Source organism: Scyliorhinus canicula, chromosome 7 (assembly GCF_902713615.1).
Source record: "Scyliorhinus canicula chromosome 7, sScyCan1.1, whole genome shotgun sequence".
Classification (NCBI taxonomy): domain Eukaryota; kingdom Metazoa; phylum Chordata; class Chondrichthyes; order Carcharhiniformes; family Scyliorhinidae; genus Scyliorhinus; species Scyliorhinus canicula.
Window position 1 is genome coordinate 131,341,402 of NC_052152.1, and position 19,943 is coordinate 131,361,344.

General features: G+C 49.4%; 1 protein-coding gene across 4 annotated transcripts in view; it reads left to right on the forward strand.

The window, feature by feature from the left end:
• LOC119968640 (protein spire homolog 1-like) overlaps positions 1–19,943 on the forward strand; it is a 111,097-nt gene that overhangs the window by 35,034 nt on the left and 56,120 nt on the right. For 2 of the 4 annotated variants that reach the window (XM_038801261.1, XM_038801262.1), the window contains exons 3-5: positions 2,274–2,432; positions 8,216–8,368; positions 12,350–12,412. In XM_038801261.1, the coding sequence (XP_038657189.1) occupies positions 2,274–2,432; positions 8,216–8,368; positions 12,350–12,412 (375 nt within the window). The remainder of the gene's footprint in view (positions 1–2,273; positions 2,433–8,215; positions 8,369–12,349; positions 12,413–19,943) is intronic. The other 2 variants (XM_038801263.1, XM_038801264.1) reach the window with 2 other exon arrangements.

Sequence of the window (19,943 nt, forward strand, 5' to 3'; positions counted from 1 at the left end):
GTACCAAAGCCACACTCCCTATATTCCATCCCATAACCTTCTGACATCTTTGCTTTCACAGATGCCGGTCAGAACACACTCCCTTTATTTCATCCCTTGACCTGTTGACATCTCTTTCACAGAGCTTTTCAGAACTGTTATATTAACCCTATCAGCGAAGTTCCAAATGAAATCCACTTCTACACCTCCACCGACCGAAACACTTACTTCCTTAACGTGGTCAACGAATATTCCAGATTAATTGCAGCACAGTAGCATAGTGGTTAGCATAATTGCTTCACAGCTCCAGGGTCCCAGGTTCGATTCCCGGGTTGGGTCACTGTCTGTGTGGAGTCTGCACATCCTCCCCGTGTGTGTGTGTGTGGGTTTCCTCAGGGTGCTCCGGTTTCCTCCCACAGTCCAAAGATTTGCAGGTTAGGTGGATTGGCTATGTTAAATTGCCCTTTTAGTATTGGGTGTGATTACTGGGTTATGGGGATAGGGTGAGGGTGTGGGCCTGGGTAGGGTGCTCTTTCCAAGAGCCAGTGCAGACTCGATGGGCAGAAGAAGGCCATGTAAATTCTATGATTCCCCTTCGCCGTCCTATGCCCCGACATGACATCTGCCACAGTCATCAAAGCCCTCAACACCATCTTCGCTCTGTTCAGTTTCCCTGCCTACATCCACAGCGACTGGGGATCCACCTTTTGAGTGTTGAGCTGCGTCAGTACCTGCTCAGCAAGGGCATCGCCTCGAGCAGGGCAACCAGCCAGAACCCCCGGGTAAACAGGCAGGTGGGGCGGGAGAATTGGACGTTCTGGAAGGCTGTCCAGCTGGCCTTATGGTCTAAAAATCTCCCGCTGGCAGGAGGTCTTCCCCAACGCCCTTCACTCCATCCGATCGCTACTTTGCACTGCGACTAATGCAACCCCCCATAAACATCTCCTTGCCTTCCCCAGGAAGTCCACCTCCGGGGTTTCGCTCCCAACATGGCTGGCAGCTCCAGGACCCATACTCTTCCACAAGCACGTGCGGCTCCACAAGGTGGACCTGTTGGTTGAGGGGATACAGCTACTCCATGCAAACCCGCAGTAGGGCATACCAAGACAGCCGCCTAGACAGTCTCCCTCGGGGACCTTGCACCAGTTGGTTCCCCACCCTCCCTGCCCCGGCACCACCCATCCACCCCCTCCCCCCCCCCCCCCCCCCCCCCCCCCCCCCCCCCCCAGCGCACCTCACCACAGCCCCCACTCTAGGATGATCCGTCCTCCCCTTGGTCCCACCTGGGGATGAAGATGAGGTCTACACGCTCCCGGAGTCACCGGCGACCGAGCCGATGCCTGCATCGCCACCGGGACTGCGGCGCTCACAATGGAGGATCAAGGCACCCGATCCGCTGAATTTGTGAACTTTCCCCAAAATGTTAACCTTAAAATGCTTGTGAATAGTTTTACCACCACCCCCGCTGGACTCTTTTTAAAAATGGGGTGAATGTGGTAGTCACCACTGTTGTGTGTATATATCACATCGGAGATGTAATATGGTGAGGCTTCTGTACTGCAGGTACAGGGGTAGATCCCTGCCTGCTGGCTCCGCCCAGTAGGCGGAGTATAAATGTGTGTGCTCACCGAGCTGCAGCCATTTCGGCAGCAGCTGCTGGTGGAGGCCACATATCTCTGCGTAATAAAGCCTCGATTACACTCTACTCTCGTCTCGTCATAATAGTGCATCATGTATTGAAGGAACAATTGAGAAACATTTGGACACCAGCCATTTTGTGACTGGTAATGCCTAACTGCTCGATTCCCATTATAAAATCCAGTGGCCTATTTTCGTACATCAGGAAGTGCAACCCTTGCATTAATCTTATTTTCTAACTGAGTTATGATGTTCAATGCTCCTCCGCATTGTGATCACCCATGAAGAACCAACATTCTCCATTATGGGGTTTGACGAGATAGGAAGAAACTATTCCTTTGGGAAAGGATTGAAAAATGAGAGTGTGCAGATTTAAAGTAATTGGGCAAAGATGACAGGGGAATAACATTTTCACAGTGAGTGGGTTAATGTCTGGACTGTGCTGCTGGACGTGTGTTGGGGTGGATTCAATCAAATGTTTCACAAGGTGATTAGGCGGTTATGTGAAAAAGGAAGAATGTGAGGCAGTCTCTTAATCTGGTTCCTAGTTTCAGCAATGATTGATTCTTGCATCTTTCTCTTAAAATTGAAGCTAATGGGATGGATGGTCTTCAATGGCTTTAATGTTTAACTGGGCTTGGTGTGGTTTGCTTTAGGTTGTCGAATCACTCGGAATACTAATTTACAGAGCTCTGGATTGGAGTCTGGGTGAGGATGAAGAACGGGTTATCAGCCTGCCTTTGGAAGAGTTGATACAGCAGATGGTGCTGAGAACAGAAGATCAGCCTCCAGGCACTATCAATGAAATAATTACGGTAACTTGTGTGAAGGGTGTTGTTTCTGGCCTATTGGTTTCACTGAAATACTTGGCTTGCCCAAAGGCCGGGAAATATCCAAACATCATTTCAATTTTTCTTGAACCTCATCCTGATAATGGATGTCACTTTCTTTGATCTAATCATAGGACCTAAAATGGTAAATTTGTAGTGAATATTGGACATATTCAGGCTAGGCAGCATCGATGGGGAGAAGCAGAGGTCACCTGCCAATTACATTTAAGGTTAATCAAAACCAGTCTTGGTGCTCATCTCGGTAGGGGATGGCTGGGACACTGGGCTGTGTGGGAGGGGAGCTGAGAGACAGAACAAGTCGATATAAATAGGGGATAGCTGGGGCACGGCTGTGTGGGAGGGGAGCTGAGAGACCGATCTAGTCAATATAAATAGGGGATAGCTGGGACACTGGGCTGTGTGGGAGGGGAGCTGCGAGAAGGATCAAGTCAATATAAATAGAGGATAGCTAGGTCACCAGGTTGTGTAAGATGCATTGTGAGACTGAGCAAGTCAATATATTCTCTCAGTTAAAAAAGTAAACTGTTCTGGTTTTGGTTCTCCAACTCAGTTGGACTATGTTAACATAACTGACCTAAACTTTAGAATTGGGAAAGAAAAGGTGAGGGTTGGGTTGGAGGATGGAAAGATGAGCAAAGGGCAAGGTCTGCAAATGTTTGGAGAGCAGGAGAGATTAAATAACAAAAGGTTTCATGGTGCAAAAGGAGTGTGAATTGGACAAAGTGTGTCCAGAGGAGGTTTGAATGGGAGGATTTAATCCTCTACCTTGTCCCATGCAAACATTTGCCTTCGGCCTCCTGTAGTGTTCCAATGAAGGTGAGCACAAGTTTGAGGAGTAGAAACTTGACCTTTCTGCTGAGCACTCTAGGGCCTTCTAGTCTCGATAATTTTAGGTCAGAATCTGCCCCCATTATGTTTACTACTTCTTGGCTGTGTTGTTTCTTTTCTCTTTCTCTGAAATTCTTTACTTTCATGTGGCCGCTAGCCACCCTGACATTAACATCTCCTCTGATTTTTATAAAGGAGTCTCATTATCTTTCCTCCATCTTGCACCTCCATCTGTTTTGTTTTTAACTTTGAAAAGTTGCCATCTTGAAAAGCTACCTCTGTTTCTCTCTATTGGTAGCACTTGTAGAGTATTTCCAGCATCAACAGTATTTTGTTTTTTAAATAACTTGTGGCATTGCCCAGTTTCATGTCTCCAGTCACTTTCTATTTGATGCTGGGAGTGTCATAGCTGAAGCCAGTCCTGCCTTCAATGTGTCTCACTCCTGCTCCTTCCAGGGAGCAGGAATTGTTCCGGTGTGTTTTTTAAAATAAAAAAACATTTTCATTCTCCTCCTTTTTCACATTTTCTCCCAGTTTACATCCAACAATAAACAATAATCAGTAATGAATGTAATGTCGATCCTCACATCAATACCAACAATCCCATCCTCTCTCCAAACCCCCAAACATTGGCCCGCATGTTAACATAAACAAATGACAAAAAGGAATCCAGGATCACCTATAGTCACCATTAACACATACAGCTCTCTTTCCCCTCCCCCCCCCCAAATGTTTGATGTGATCCAATTCTCGAAAGTGCATAATGAATAATGCCCATGAATTGTTAAACCCCTCAGTTCAAATTTGACCTTCTCAAGTATCAAGAATTCCAGCAGGTCCCCCCGCCACGCCAGGGCACAAGGTGGAGAGGCTGCTCTCCATCCCAACACGATCTGCCTTCGGGCGATCAACAAGGCGAAGGCAACAACATCTGCCTCCGCACCCGTTTCCAACTCCGGCTGGTCTGACATCCCAAATAATGGCTTCCTGAGGCCCCGGTTCCAGTTTCACATGCACCATTTCCGAGATTACCCTAAAAACTCCTTCCTGTAATCCTCCAGCTTTGGACAGGGCCAAAACATATGAACATGGTTTGCGGGGCATCTCCTGATTGCTGTAGCCATCTAAAATGGACACCTGCAAAGGACCATGGGAATTTTGGTCAGCTTGGACACAGGCAAGTACATGGCCTCTGTGTATTGTGCAAAGAAGCCAGACCTGACTGAAATTTGTATCCATAAAGAGTCGATCAACGTTTCCCCACAGTTTGAATCAAGGCGTTATAACAGTAGCAGACTAACCGGCACCACTTCCCCTTATTTGATAAGGCCTACGTGCATATGACAATGGTAGCGAGGACCTGCCCAGCCACTGAGGTATCCGCCCCCTAATTGGCCAGGATCAATTGTGTGATCAAAACCCTATCGATGTATTGGATCTGGAGTTAGGACCGCCCCAAAGTGCACGAAAGCCCAGGAGGATGAGGAACTGCAAACCGACAGGACGGCCTCTTTTGGACCGACCTGTGTGACCAACTGTAGCATATCAACTCACCAAGTTCCAAGGACCCGCGATTGCTACCTGAAGGACGAGCCCAGCCGAGACGAACCTAAAGACTTCCAACTGACCCACATGGACAACGATAAAGGCCTTATCTTGCACAGAGCAGGTCACCCCGAAGTTAAGTAAAGGTCATCTTAGTTATTAGGTTTAGTTTAGTGCGTAGTCATGTGTATTATTGCACATAGTAATAGGTCTTGTGTTATTAATAAACTGTCTTTGAACTAATACACTAGTTGTGTGGTCATTCGGTCAATATAAGTAATGGCTTGTGGTTCGCATCAAAATATACAATTCAACTATGCACAGAGACTGGAGATGCTCAGCAAAGTGATCAACCAGTCTGCATTTGGGAGACCACATTGGGAGCAGTGAATGCAGTAGACCAAATTGGAAGAGATAAAAGTGAAACGCTGCTTTTTAAAAAAAAATATTTTAATTCAACTTTTTGTCAAAGAAATATAATTTTTGCATAACCAAATGCAACAATTAACAGAACAAAGAGGAAAATAATCCTAAAAAATTTAGGGCCTCACGGTAGCATGGTGGTTAGCATCAATGCTTCACAGCTCCAGGGTCCCAGGTTCGATTCCCGGCTGGGTCACTGTCTGTGTGGAGTCTGCACGTCCTCCCCGTGTGTGCGTGGGTTTCCTCCGGGTGCTCCGGTTTCCTCCCACAGTCCAAAGATGTGCGGGTTAGGTGGATTGGCCATGCTAAATTGCCCATAGTGTAAGGTTAATGGGGGGATTGTTGGGTTACGGGTATACAGGTTACGTGGGTTTAAGTAGGGTGATCATTGCTCGGTACAACATCGAGGGCCGAAGGGCCTGTTCTGTGCTGTACTGTTCTATGTTCTATGTTCTCCGTATATACAAAGAAAAGAACAGTATAACGTGACGATTTCCCCCCCATGGCCCAGCCATGTCAAAAAGGATCTGTCTCCGGGCTACCAGGGAGGCAAAGACCAAAACATCAGCCTCTTTCATTCCCGGATCGTTTGACACACCAAAGATCGCTTTCTCTGGATTCAGCACCACCCGTGTGCCTAAGACCTTTGGCATTGCCTTGGCAAATCCCTGCCAGAAAGCCTCAAGAGCCGGGCATGCCCAGAACATGTGGACATGATCTTCAGGGCTTCCCGCACACCTCGCACATTTATCCTCAACCCCAAAGAGCTTGCTCATCCTGGTCGCCATCATGTGTGCCCGATGGACCACCTTAAACTGGATTAAGCTAAGCCTGGCACATGAGGAGGAATTGACCCTGTTTAGGGCACCTGCCCACAGGCCAGCTTCCATGCTCCCCACCTAGCTCCTCCCATTTGCCCTTGAGCTCCTCCACTGGGCTTCCTCTGCCTCCTGAAGTTCCCGGTAAATGTCTGAAACCTTCTCCCCTACTCGGGTGCCGGAGACCACCTTATCCTGTATCCTACGTGGGGGTAGCAGCTGGAATGATACCACCTGCTTTTTCAGAAGGACTTGGGGATGAAGATGGGAAGGCACTGGAAAACGAACAGAAATTTGGGGACGACTGTCATCATAACGGTCTGCACCCTCCCTGCTAGAGATAGGGGGGAGTATGTCCCACCTTTTGAAGTCCCCCTCCATCTGCTCTACCAGCCCAGATAGATTAAGCTTGTGGAGGGCATCCCACTTTCGAGCCACCTGTATCCCTAGGTACCGAAAGCTTCTCTCGACCAATTTCAGCGGAAGCTCTCCCAGTCCCTTTTCCTGCCCCTTAGCTTGGATCACGAACATCTCACTTTTCTTGTCGTTTAGTTTGTACCCCGAGAAATTGCCAAAGTCCCTCAGAATCTGCATGACCGCCCCATCCCCCCGCGTGGGTCCGAGATGTACAGGAGCAGATCATCCGCATAAAGCGAGACCCGATGCTCCTTCCCCACCCCCCAAACCAACCCCGGCAGTTCTTTGAAGCCCGCAATGCTATAGCCAGCGGCTCTATCGCAAGGGCGAATAATAACGGGGAGAGGGGGCACCCCTGCCTTGTACCCTGGTGGAGCTTAAAGTATTCCAACCTCAGCCTGTTTGTGTGCACACTTGCCACTGGGGCCTGGTAGAGTAGCTGGACCCAACCTATGAATCCCTCACCGAATTTGAACCTTCTTAGCGCTTCCCACAGGTACTCCCATTCCAACCCGGTCAAAGGCTTTTCCCGCGTCCATTGCTGCCACCACTTCTGCCTCCCCTCCCTCTGAGGGCATCATAATGATGTTTAGGAGCCTCCGTACATTAGAGTTCAATTGCCTGCCCTTGACGAAGCCTATCTGATCCTCCCCCATCACCTCGGGCACTGTCCTCAATCCTAGCAGCTAAGATCTTGGCCAGATGAAATGCTGCTTAACTTGGAATAAGTGTTTTGGGCTTGGGATGTTAAGCTTGGAAAAGGTAAAGGGGCAAGTGGTACACCTTCTGTGATTGCATGGGAAGGTGCCATGGGTGATGGGTGGGGTGTTGGGTATGGTGGAGGAGTGGCCTAGATTGTCTCCAAGGGAACGGTCTCTGGAATGCTGACAGAGGGAGTGAAGCGAAGATGTGTTTGGTGGTGGCATCACGCTGGAGTTGGTGAAAATGGCGGAGGATTATGCTTTGCATGCAAAGGCTGGTGGGATGAAATGTGAGAACGAGGGGGACCCTATCCTTATGAGGGAGGGAAGGGGGCGAGGGTATTCGTGCGGGAGATGGACCGCACACTGACGGCCCTGTCAACAACTGTAGGTGGAAAATCGCAGTTGAGGAAGAAGGAACACATTTTCGAAGCACCATTTTGGAAAGTGTCCATAAATAGTAAGACCTGGATAACATCCAAGCTTGGGCTGACAAGTGGCAAGTAACATTCGCGCCACACAAATGCCAGGCAATGACCATCGCCAACAAGCAAGGATCTAACCATCTCTCACTGTCATTCACCAGCGTTGCCATCACCAAATATAGACCGGAACAAATGCGACAGAGGCGAAGGAGTTGAGAAAGGGATGGAGTCCTTACAGGGTGTAGGGTGCGAAGAGCTGTAGTCCAGATAACTGAGTAAGTGGGTTTGTAGTAAACACTGCACCTTTCCCAATATCCATGGGCATTGCAGAATAGGCAGGAATCAAACTGCCGTGATTGGCTGTCTTGGGGACCTGCTGGTTTTGTTGCACTGGGTGGCAAGTGTCAACGTTCTGTATTTGGCTTGTAGCTGGCAAGGACACTTACTCTCTGGGTAACTGGCAAAATTTGCTGCTGCTGCAAGACATCTGGACTTTCGGTATTACAAACTGTTTCTAATCTGAATAAAGTCTTCTGGGAGTTTCACGGTGGGAAGTTGAATTGGTGACTTTGAAGGTTTTTTGCTTGCAGGTAAATCTTCCCCTGTTGTGGTTTCAGATGTGTGAAATTCACTTCCAGAGCAGCTCAATAGCTGCAGCTGACCATCGGGCGGTGTGCAAGGCCCTGTTTACTGAAACCCTGCAATTGTGTAGCTACCGGAACACAGTCAAAAGTGCAAAAAAGGTAAGGCAACTTTCAACAACTTGTATAAACTTTTTGATAAAGGTAAATATCCTGAGAGGCCTCCAATAGGAGAGGGAGGTGGTAAGGATTAGGATAGAATTCCATAATAGCCAAATCATGGCCACTAATGGTGGGGCAAAGGGAGTGTGGAGATACACCAGGGTGCTTGCAAACTCCAGATACCAAGTCACTTTGTGCAAAGCTCACTACTCTTGGCTACGAGGATATATGTTTAGACCTTCACGGGAGGTGGGTATCATTGGCTGGGCCAGTATTTATTTTCCACCCCTAATTGCAGTTGAAGGTAATGGCGAGCATCATTCTTGACCATTGCACTGTTTGTTTAGCAATACTGTACCACAGTTCTGCTTGGGAGGGAGTTCCAAGATAATGGTCCCAATAATGATGAAGGAACAATGATATTTCCAAGTCAGGATGATCTATAATTTGGTGTGCAACTTAGAGCTGGTTGTATTCCTATCCATCTGCAGGCCTTGGTGGTGGTTTGGTGATTGAGATTGTAGATTTTGGGAGGTGCTGTCAGAAAGTGCTTTGACAATTTGCAGCAATGCATCTTGCTGGTGGTACAAACTGATGCTGCTGTGCGCTAGTAGTGGACAGACTGAATGTTCAATGTGGTGGATGAGGTGCCCATTAAATGAGCTGTTTTGTCCTAGATGGTGTCAAGTTTCTTGTGTTGCTTGAGCTGCACTCATCTTGGGCAAGTGCAAAGTATTTCATTGCCCTCCTAACTTTTGTCTTGTAGATGTAGAATAGACTTTGAGGAAACAGGAAGTGAGGTATTCATGGCAGAATTCCGAACCTCTGACCTGCTATTGTGAATGCAGTATTTGTATGAATAATCACATTAAGTTTCTGGTTAATATTAACCCCCAGGATGTCTATATTTGGTGATGGCAGCACTGGTGAATGACGGTGAGAGATGGTTAGATCCTTGCTTGTTGGAGATGGTCATTGCCTGGCATTTGTGTGGCGCGAATGTTACTTGCCACTTGTCATCCCAAGCTTAGATGTTATCCAGGTCTTACTATTTATGGACACTGGCTGCATCAGTATCTGGGGAGTTGCGAATGGCACTGAACATTATACAATCATCAGTGAACATCCCCACTTCTGACCTTATGATGAAGAGCAGCTCATTGAGGCAACTGAAGATGGTTCTATCCAGGACACTACCATGAGCAACTCTTGCAGCGATGCCTTGTGTCCTGAAATTGGCCTCCAAAAATGACAACTATCTCCCTCCGCTAGATATCAGTCCAACCAGTAGTTTATCCTCTACCCCATTGATAATTTTGCTACGGTTCCTTTGTTACATTTGGTCGAATGCTGCCTTGACATTAAGGGTAGTCATTGTGATCTCAACTCAACTCAGTTATTTTGCCTATGTTTGGATCAAGGCTGTAATGAGGCCAGGAGCAGGCACCGTTTGTTCGCGTTACCTTCCATTGTTTGAGAATCCACTCGAAGCAGTTATTGGTTGGATAAGATTTGACTTAATTTTTATGAACAGGATATACTTGGGACATTTTTCACATTGCAGGGCAGATGCTGATGTAATTATACCAGCAGAGTTTGGCTAGAGACAATGAGTGCTAAGCTTATGAGCTTTTTATTTTTCATAAATGGGGGTAAATTGCATAGCCATACAGACTTCTGTGTTTTTAAACCTGTTTGTCACCAGATAGAGCTAACTTTCACTGCCTCCTACATACAATCCAGGGCAATCTAACACCTGCTTGCAAACACCTTTTGTGTAATCTCCCCATTTCCTCTCTCTTCCCCCATTTACATCAGATTTCAGACGGAGCTATACTATTTCCCAGAAAGATGAGGGAGCTTATTAAATCTGTTCATGGATAATTGTACCCCTGCTCACACCTACCTAAACTGATGAGTTCAGCAAGTTATTACTGCAATTTTCTGCAATATGATCTGGTGGAATCCAATTAACTGTTGCGATGGATTCATCCAAAAATAAATGTCTTCAAAGAAGCTGCTGTTCACAGAATCAATGTGACATTCTTAAAGCTATTTGGGGCCCTATGGCTCCCTGGGCAGAGTGTGTGACTTCACCTGCACGCAGTAAAATATGATCTTGTGCATCTTACTGATGCACAAGTTCCACCCAGTAATTTTTCTAATTCTGTACCTTTTTGCTGAGGTACAATTCCACTGACATCGTCAGCCCTCTGCTACATTTTAAAATCTGAGAGCCTATATACACTTGAGGGCTGACCGGTACAGGCTGAAGGGCCTGTTCCTGTGCTGTTTTAGAACATAGAACAGTACAGCACAGAACAGGCCCTTCGGCCCTCAATGTTGTGCCGAGCAATGATCACCCTACTCAAGCCTAACGTATCCACCCTATACCAGTAAACCCCCCCCCCCCCCCCCCCATTAACCTTACTTTTTAGGACACTACGGTCAATTTAGCATGGCCAATCCACCTAACCCGCACATCTTTGGACTGTGGGAGGAAACCGGAGCACCCGGAGGAAACCCACGCGCACACGGGGAGGACGTGCAGACTCCACACAGTGACCCAGCCGGGAATCGAACCTTTATAGCCAGAAATGATTTGCAAATTACATATATGCACATTACATTAGCAGACAATGACTTCAACAAGAACTGCATGGTAGCACAAGTGGATAGCATTGTGGCTTCACAGCGTCAGGGTCCCAGGTTCGATACCCTGCTGGGTCACTGTCTGTGAGGAGTCTGCACGTTCTCGTGTCTGCGTGGGTTTCCTCCGGGTGCTCCGGTTTCCTCCCACTGTCCAGACGTGCAGGTTAGGTGGATTGGCCATGATGAATTGCCCTCAGTGACCAAAAAAAGGCTAGGAGGGGTTATTGGGTTACGGGGATAGGGTGGAAGTGAGAGCTTAAGTGGGTTGGTGCAGACTCGATGGGCCGAATGGCGGCCTCCTGCACTGTATGTTCTATGTTATATTCAACTCCTCTCCCAGGCCAGACCTAATCTGTGGCTATTAAAGGCCCTTAGGCATCTGAATTGGTCGGGGCATCACAGCCTCTGAGGTTTGCTGAGGTCTCGGTCGGGGAGGTCACCGGATCCTCAATATCTGTTGCAACATCGCCCATCCCATTACCCTTTGAAGTGAGTGGCTTGCTGGACCGTTGAAGAGAGCAGTTAAGAGTAAACCACACTGCTGTAATTTGCATGCTCACTATCACTGAGACTAGTTTTATATTCCAAATTTTATTAATTGAATTTAAATACCACCAGCTGCCACTGGTGATTTCTAAGCTCTTGACATAGAATCCTAGAATCCAGGGGGCATTTGGGAAGTTATTTATTATGAGGTTGTTGTTTATTTGTACTCTTGTATTGGTTTGTGTTTAATGTTTATACAAATGCCTTAGTAAAAATGTTTAAAAATAGAATTGTAGAATGCCTACAGTGCAGACGAGGCCATTGAGCCTGCACTAACTCTCGGAAAGAGCACCCTACCTAGGCCCACTCTCCCACCATGTCCCTGTAACCCCACCTAACATGCACATCTTTGTACTGAGGGAGGAAGCCGGAACACCCGGAGGAAACCCATGAAGGCGATGGGAGAAGTGCAAACTCCACAAAATCACCTAAGATTGGAATTTAACCCGGATTCCTGGTGCTGATGCAGCTAACTTTTCTAAAATTGTTTTGCATTTTTAAAATTTCTGCATGTATCGATGCCATTTTACTATTTTAAATTGCTGTTTAAAAATCTTCAGGTTGCACAAAATGTCTCTGTAAAAAAAATTAATTTTGTTTGCAAACTCTTCATCCTCCAGGAAATGTGTAACATTCTGTATCTCCCTCTTCCCAACTTTAGAATAGTTTGTCATTCGACACTGTTTATTTAATTGAACAATTTTAGCGGCATTGTGGCACTAGCTAGGCTTCAACCCAGTGTTGCCAAATCTCTGAACACTATTGAGGTTCCAATTCTTGCAGACTCTGAACAAGCTACTGGAGGATGAGCCAACGGATGAAAGGTGTTCAGACGCTGGACACTGGGTAAGAAATTCTATATATAACCAACTTATCATTGCCATTAATCCTACATTTAATATCAGAACTGAGTTTATCTCCATTGGGAGCACTGATGCCTCAATTAGGTTTTGGATGTGAGCCTCACACCAGCTCTAGAACTGGTTATAATCTCTGTATAACTGAAGGGTGTGGTTTAATTTCGATGTTGCGTGAATGAAATGCAAGATTCTGGCGCTGTTCTGATGAATGTTTCAACATTCTAGTTAGTCAAATATAGTAAAAGTAATTTCTCTGGGAATCATTTCTCCTTGAATCATAGTAAGTGGACATTTTCATAAAGCAAAGTAAATCGCAGAAGTGCTTAAGACATTTCAATCATAAACTAGGGTACAGGTGTAGGTCAGTCTTGTGTATTTAAAGAACAAGTTGAAGGAAGTAACTTGGCTCGTCCCTTTGTCCTACTAGCAGCTCACTGTTACCAGATCTGTACTTCACCCCTCCCCCACCCAGCCTTGATTCTTGGCCCAATTGAACCTCTTGGCCATGAATCAATAATTTTTAATGCTCCTGGGCTGGCTTGGTGCTCACAGCACCTCCTGAGCTGACTTGATGCAAACATTCCAATTTAAGTCAACTAAAGTTTCATAATATCTGTGAATATTGGGAATCTGATGGGTTGTAACTTCAGTATTATGCTGTTGGTTCAATGCTGAAGACTGTACCAAGTATGAATTTTCAGAAACAACATGTTCTGATCGCTGTCGTGTTGCAATAATGCCGGCTGTACATTTTTAAATCAATTAAATTGTAGAATAATGGGTTAATCGTTACTGCAATAAGATAGCGATGTGTAATAGTAACATCAGCAGTCATGTTCAAGAGAGAAGCTGGAATAGCCTGAGCAACAGGGATGTACTTGAACTTTACTTGTACTATAAAATATGATAGAATGTGGGAAATCTTCCCAATCCAGAGCAGGCTCCCAAGTCTTCCAAAGTGAGATCCAAATCTAAATAATATTTTAAGTGGAAACCAAAACACAAACCATGGTAGCAGTCTAACAGCAATTTGGTGAAAATGCCACCTGGGAGAAATCTGAAGAAGACTTCATCAAAGGAAGATCTGAAGACTTACCTTGGTGAAAGGCACTTGGGAGAATTATTAGTGATGTCAGCATCAATTGAGCAATCGCAGCTCCACCAATAGCCATTTGTAATCCACAGAGGCCACCTTTGGGAGCTGTGGGAAAAAAGCATTTGCAGAGGTATTGAGCAGTGTTGGGTTTGCATGTCGAAGAGCAGAATCACCAGGTTAGTACATTGCTTTAGGATGAGGGTTAGTACATTGCTGATGTCCTCCCAAAACGGGGATAGAAGAGACCTTTGTAGATTTTGATACTGTCCTGAAAGCATTTGACACAGACTTCAGCCCAAAACAGGAATCTGTGACAGATGCACCTGTGATGTGGGCTGCCGCTTGTAAGATTCCGCACAAGTCCTCACTTGAACCCTGGAATGATTGAGGTGTAGATGTTTATGGCTGTGGTGACCTTTTTTTTTTTTAAATAATTTTTATTGAGAAATTTTGATTTTATACAACGCACCTTAGTAAAATACCGAAAATAACAATAATATTAACAATCATATACATTCACCCCATCCCCATGAACAACCCAGCATTTTAACAACAACGCAAATTAACACATTATAAAGTTACAGAATAAACACTACAATAATGCACCCCCCCCCCCCCCCCCCCCCCCCGGGTTGTTGCTGCTATTGACCCAGTTACCTATCTCTGAGCCAGGAAGTCCAGAAAAGGCTGCCATCGTTTATAGAACCCTTGTATTGATCCTCTCAGGGCAAATTTGACCTTTTCCAATTTTATAAATCCCGCCATGTCACTGATCCAGGTCTCCACGCTTGGGGGCCTTGCATCCTTCCATTGTAACAGAATCCTTCGACGGGCTACTAGGGACGCAAAGGCCAGGACACCGGCCTCTTTCGCCTCCTGCACTCCCGGCTCCACCCCAACCCCAAAAATCGCGAGTCCCCACCCTGGTTTGACCCTGGATCCAACCACCCTCGACACCGTCCCCGCCACCCCCTTCCAGAATTCTTCCAGTGCTGGGCATGCCCAGAACATATGGGCGTGGTTCGCAGGACTCCCCGAACATCTGGTGCACCTGTCCTCACCCCCGAAGAACCTACTCATCCTAGTCCCGGACATATGGGCCCGGTGCAGCACCTTAAATTGGATGAGACTAAGCCTCGCACATGAGGAGGAGGAGGAGTTGACTCTCTCCAAGGCCTCCGCCCAAGTCCCATCCTCTATCTGCTCCCCGAGTTCCTCCTCCCATTTAGCCTTCAGCTCCTCCACTGATGACTCCTCCACCTCCTGCATTACCTTATAGATGTCAGACACCTTCCCCTCTCCTACCCACACCCCCGAAAGCACTCTGTCCATTGTCCCCTGCGAGGGCAGCAAAGGGAATCCCTCTACCTGCCGCCTAGCAAACGCCTTTACCTGCAGGTATCTGAACATGTTCCCCTGGGGAAGGCCAAATTTATCTTCCAGTTCCCCCAGGCCCGCAAACCTCCCGCCAATAAACAGGTCCCTCAATTTGCTGATGCCCGCCCTTTGCCATCCCCTGAATCGCCCATCCGTGTTCCCCGGGATGAACCGATGGTTGCCACCCAGTGGAGCCTCCATCGAGCCCCCTGTTTCCCCCCGATGCCGTCTCCACTGTCCCCAGATTCTTAGGGTCGCCGCCACCACCGGGCTCGTGGTAACCCTCTTGGGGGAGAGCGGCAACGGTGCCGTTACCATGGCACCCAGGCTTGTACCTCTACATGACGCCATCTCCATTCTTTTCCACACCGCCCCTCCCCCCTTCATCACCCATTTACGCACCATTGACACATTGGCTGCCCAATAGTACCCCAGAAGGCTGGGCAGCGCCAGCCCGCCTCTATCCCTTCCTCGCTCCAGGAATACCCTCCTCACTCTCGGAGTCCCATGTGCCCACACAAAGCTCAGAATACTGCCGGTCACTCTCCTAAAGAAGGCCCTGGGGATAAATATGGGCAGGCACTGAAAAAGGAACAAGAACCTCGGAAGCACTGTCATTTTGACGGACTGCACCCTCCCCGCCAACGACAATGGCAGCATGTCCCACCTCCTGAACTCCTCCTCCATCTGATCTACCAGTCTGGTAAAGTTATGCTTGTGGAGAGTCCCCCAGTCCCTGGCCACTTGCACCCCCAGGTACCGAAAGCTCTCCCCTGCCCGCCTAAGCGGGAGCCTACCAATTCCTTCCTCCTGGTCTCCAGGGTGCACCACAAACACCTCGCTCTTGCCTAAGTTTAATTTATAACCTGAGAAGGTCCCAAACTCGGCCAGTAACTCCATCACTCCCGGCATCTCCTCCCACCGGGTCCGCCACATACAGTAACAGGTCGTCGGCATACAACGACACCCTATGTTCCTCTCCACCTCGCACCAAGCCTCTCCACCTCTCTGAATCTCTCAATGCCATCGCCAGCGGCTCGATTGCCAGTGCAAACAACAAGGGGGACAAGGGGCAACCCTGCCTGGTCCCTCGGTAAAGCCGGAAGTACTCCGACCTCCTCCTATTCGTAGCCACGCACGCCATCGGGGCCTCGTATAACAGCCTTACCCATCTAATGAACCCTTCACCAAATCCAAACCTCCCCAACACCTCCCATAGGTACCCCCACTCCACTCTATCGAAGGCCTTCTCCGCATCCAGCGCCACCACTATCTCTGCCTCCCCCTCAATCGCCGGCATCATGATGACATTCAGCAATCTCCGCACATTCGTGTTCAGCTGCCTTCCCTTCACAAAACCTGTCTGGTCCTCATGCACAACCCCTGGCACACAGTCCTCTATCCTGGTGGCCAGGATTTTTGCCAGCACCTTAGCATCCACGTTGAGGAGAGATATGGGCCTGTATGACCCACACTGCTGGGGGTCCTTGTCCTTCTTTAAAATTAACGAGATCAGCGCCCGTGACATCGTCGGGGGCAAAGTCCCCCCTTCCCACGCTTCGTTGAGTGTCCGCACCAGCAAGGGGCCCACTAGGTCCACGAACTTTTTATAAAATTCCACCGGGAACCCATCCGGCCCCGGTGCCTTCCCTGACTGCATCTGCCCGATCCCCTTAACTAGCTCCTCCAGCTCAATCGGCGCACCCAGCCCCTCCACCTTCTCCTCCTGCACCTTCGGGAAAGAAAGCCTGTCAAGGAACCTCTCCATTCCCCTCCTCTCCCCCGTTGGCTCCGACTGGTACAGTTCCCCGTAAAAGTCCTTGAAGACCTCATTCACCTCTACCCCCTTCCGCACCACATTCCCACTCTTGTCTCTCACTCCAGCAATCTCCTTAGCCGCATCCCGCTTACGGAGCTGATGAGCCAGCATCCTACTCGCCTTTTCACCATGTTCGTACACTGCCCCTTGTGCCTTCCTCCACTGTGCCTCAGCCTTTCTAGTGGTCAGCAAATCAAATTTAGCCTGCAGGCTGCGCCTCTCCCCCAACAGTCCCTCCTCTGGTACCTCTGCATACCTCCTGTCCACCTCCAGCATCTTTCCCACCAGTCTATCCCTCTCACTCCTCTCGCTCCTCTCCGTGTGTGCCCGGATGGATATCAGCTCCCACGAATTACTGCCTTCAGGGCTTCCTAGACCATCCCCACCTGAACCTCCCCCGTATCATTCACCTCAAGGTACCCCTCAATACTTGCCCGGACCCTCCTACACACCTCCTCCTCCGCCAACAACCCCACATCCAACCGCCACAACGGACGTTGGTCTCGCACCTCCCCCATTTCCAACTCTATCCAATGCGGAGCGTGGTCAGAGATTGCAATGGCCGAATACTCTGCCTCCTCCACTCTCGGAATCAGTCCCCTACTCACCACGAAGAAATCTATCCGAGAGTAGACCTTGTGTACGTGGGAGAAGAAAGAGTACTCGCGTGCCCTCGGCCTCACAAACCTCCATGGATCCACTCCACCCATCTGATCCATAAACCCTCTCAGTACCTTGGCTGCCGCCGGCCTCCTACCCGTCCTAGAGCTGGACCGATCCAGTGAAGGATCCAACACCGTATTAAAGTCCCCCCCTATGATCAGGCCTCCCGCCTCCAGATCCGGGATCCGTCCCAACATACGCCTCATAAAGCCCGCATCGTCCCAATTTGGGGCATACACACTAGCCAGTACCACCTTCTCTCCTTGTAGCCTGCCCCTAACCATCACATACCTACCCCCCTTATCCGCCACCACCTCCGATGCCTCAAACAACACATTTTTCCCCACCAGAATCGCCACTCCCGGTTCCTCACATCCAACCCCGAGTGGAAAACCTGCCCCACCCATCCCTTCCTCAGGCGGACCTGGTCCGCCACCTTCAGGTGGGTCTCCTGAAGCATTGCCACATCCGCCTTTAGCCCCTTCAGGTGAGCCAGTACCCTCGACCGCTTCACCGGCCCATTCAACCCTCTCACATTCCAGGTGACCAACCGGATCAGAGGGCGTCCCGCCCCCCTCCCCCGTCGGCTAGCCATAGCCCGTCGACTGCCCGCCCCAGGCCAGCGTCCCCTGCTCGACCCCGTCCCCATAGCGACAACCCCTCACCTCTGTCCCCCCAGCCCACACCAGCTCCTTCTTGACCCTACCAGCAGCAACCCGGTATTCCCCTTTCCCCCCCTCCCTTCCCCCCCAGGCTAGGAACCCTCCCAGCCGCGAACCGTCCTCCATTGTACTTCCGTGGGTCAGCTAACTTCTGCTGACCCCGGAAACTCCCGCCAATAGCCCGACCCCTCCCGAAGTGGGATCATCCCCCAATCTATCCCTCCTCCTGGCACCGCTCCAGCGCGGGGAAGAACCAGTTAAGGCCCCACCTCCCCCGTCACCATCTCCGCCCCCCGCAGCGCGGGAAACCAGAGGAAAGCCCGCGCTTTCGCCCTGCCCCACCACACCCTTCTGACGCAGCTCCCAAATATCAGCCCCCCTCCATACCCCCACTCCGACATAGAATACAACATACCCCCCCGACTCTCCCCGCAAGATACACCGCCCAAACAATGCCCCAAGCACAAAAACAAAAACATAGCAGAACAACCCCCCCGTAAATAACCATATCAAAATTGCAAAAGTACTAAAACAAGAAGAAAAAAACAGAAGAAAAAGAGAACACAGCAACAGCCGAATCCAGCACTAATATCTTACAGCCGACCTCGCAACCCCCAACCCCTAGTTCAAGTCCAGTTTCTCCGTCCGCACGAAGGCCCACGCCTCCTCCGGGGAATTGAAATAATAGTCCCGGTCCGAATAAGTTACCCACAGGCGCGCGGGCGGCAACATTCCGAACTTTATCTTTTTTCTATAAAGCACCTCTTTCGTCCGATTAAATCCGGACCGCCGCTTAGCCACCTCCGCACTCCAGTCCTGGTAGATCCGCACTACCCCATTCTCCCAATTGCTGCTCTTCACCTTCTTGGCCCAGCGCAGCACGCAGTCCCGATCACTGAACCGGTGGAACCTCACCAGCACCACACGCGGGGGTTCATTCTCCTTAGGCCTCCTGGCCAGTACTCTGTGTGCTCCCTCCAGCTCCAGGGGCAGATGGAGAGACCCGGCCCCCACTAGCGAACCCAGCATTGCAGCCACATAGGCTGTCAGGTCCGATCCCTCCGCAAGGCCCAAGATCCGCAGGTTTTTCCGCCTCATGCGGTGATCCAGCTCCTCGAAGCGTTCCTGCCACTTGTGGAGTGCTTCGTGCCCCTCCACCTTACTCACGAGGACCACGGCCTCCTCCTCTCGTTCAATGGCCTGCGTCTGCAACTTCTTGATGGCAGCACCCTGGGTGGACTGAATCTCTGACAGCCTTCTGTTTGTTTCCTGCAGAGAGCTCAGTACTTCATCCTTGAATTCTTTAAAGCAGCGCAGGAGATCAGTTTGTTGTTCCTGGGCCCAGAGTCTCCATTCCCCTGGAGCTCTGTCGGTGGCCATCTTGGATCCCTTCCCCCGTTTTTTTTGAGGAGCTGCTGCTGTTTTTTCCACCTTTCCACTCCGAGTTCGAGGCATGGACTGCAGGGAAAGTCGTTCAGCACACCTTCCCCCACCGGGAGACGTCGAAAAATTTCCGTTTTGGGCTCTCAAAAGAGCCGAAAAATCTCTTTAAAACGGGAGCTCCCACATGTGTGGCTTATTGCTGCATAACTGCCACCGGAAGTTCGGCTGTGGTGACCTTGATGGCCACTGGGAGCAGGTATCATCCTCCTCCACATGGTGCCAAGTCTGCAAGGACATGGCACAGGTGCCACACTGACCACTTGTTGAGACGGAGCCTCCTGTGGCACAAGCTGTCTGTCATCTGTTCGAAAGACCAGCGACACTTACACATGTTGGGCTGTCGCTGGCCTCTCCCTCTGGGTGTCACCTTGGCCTGGTGGCCAGCCGGGTACTCGGTGTGTGGCAGGACCCTGCACATGGGCCGCCACCTCAAGCCTCTATCGGCACTGTTGCTGCC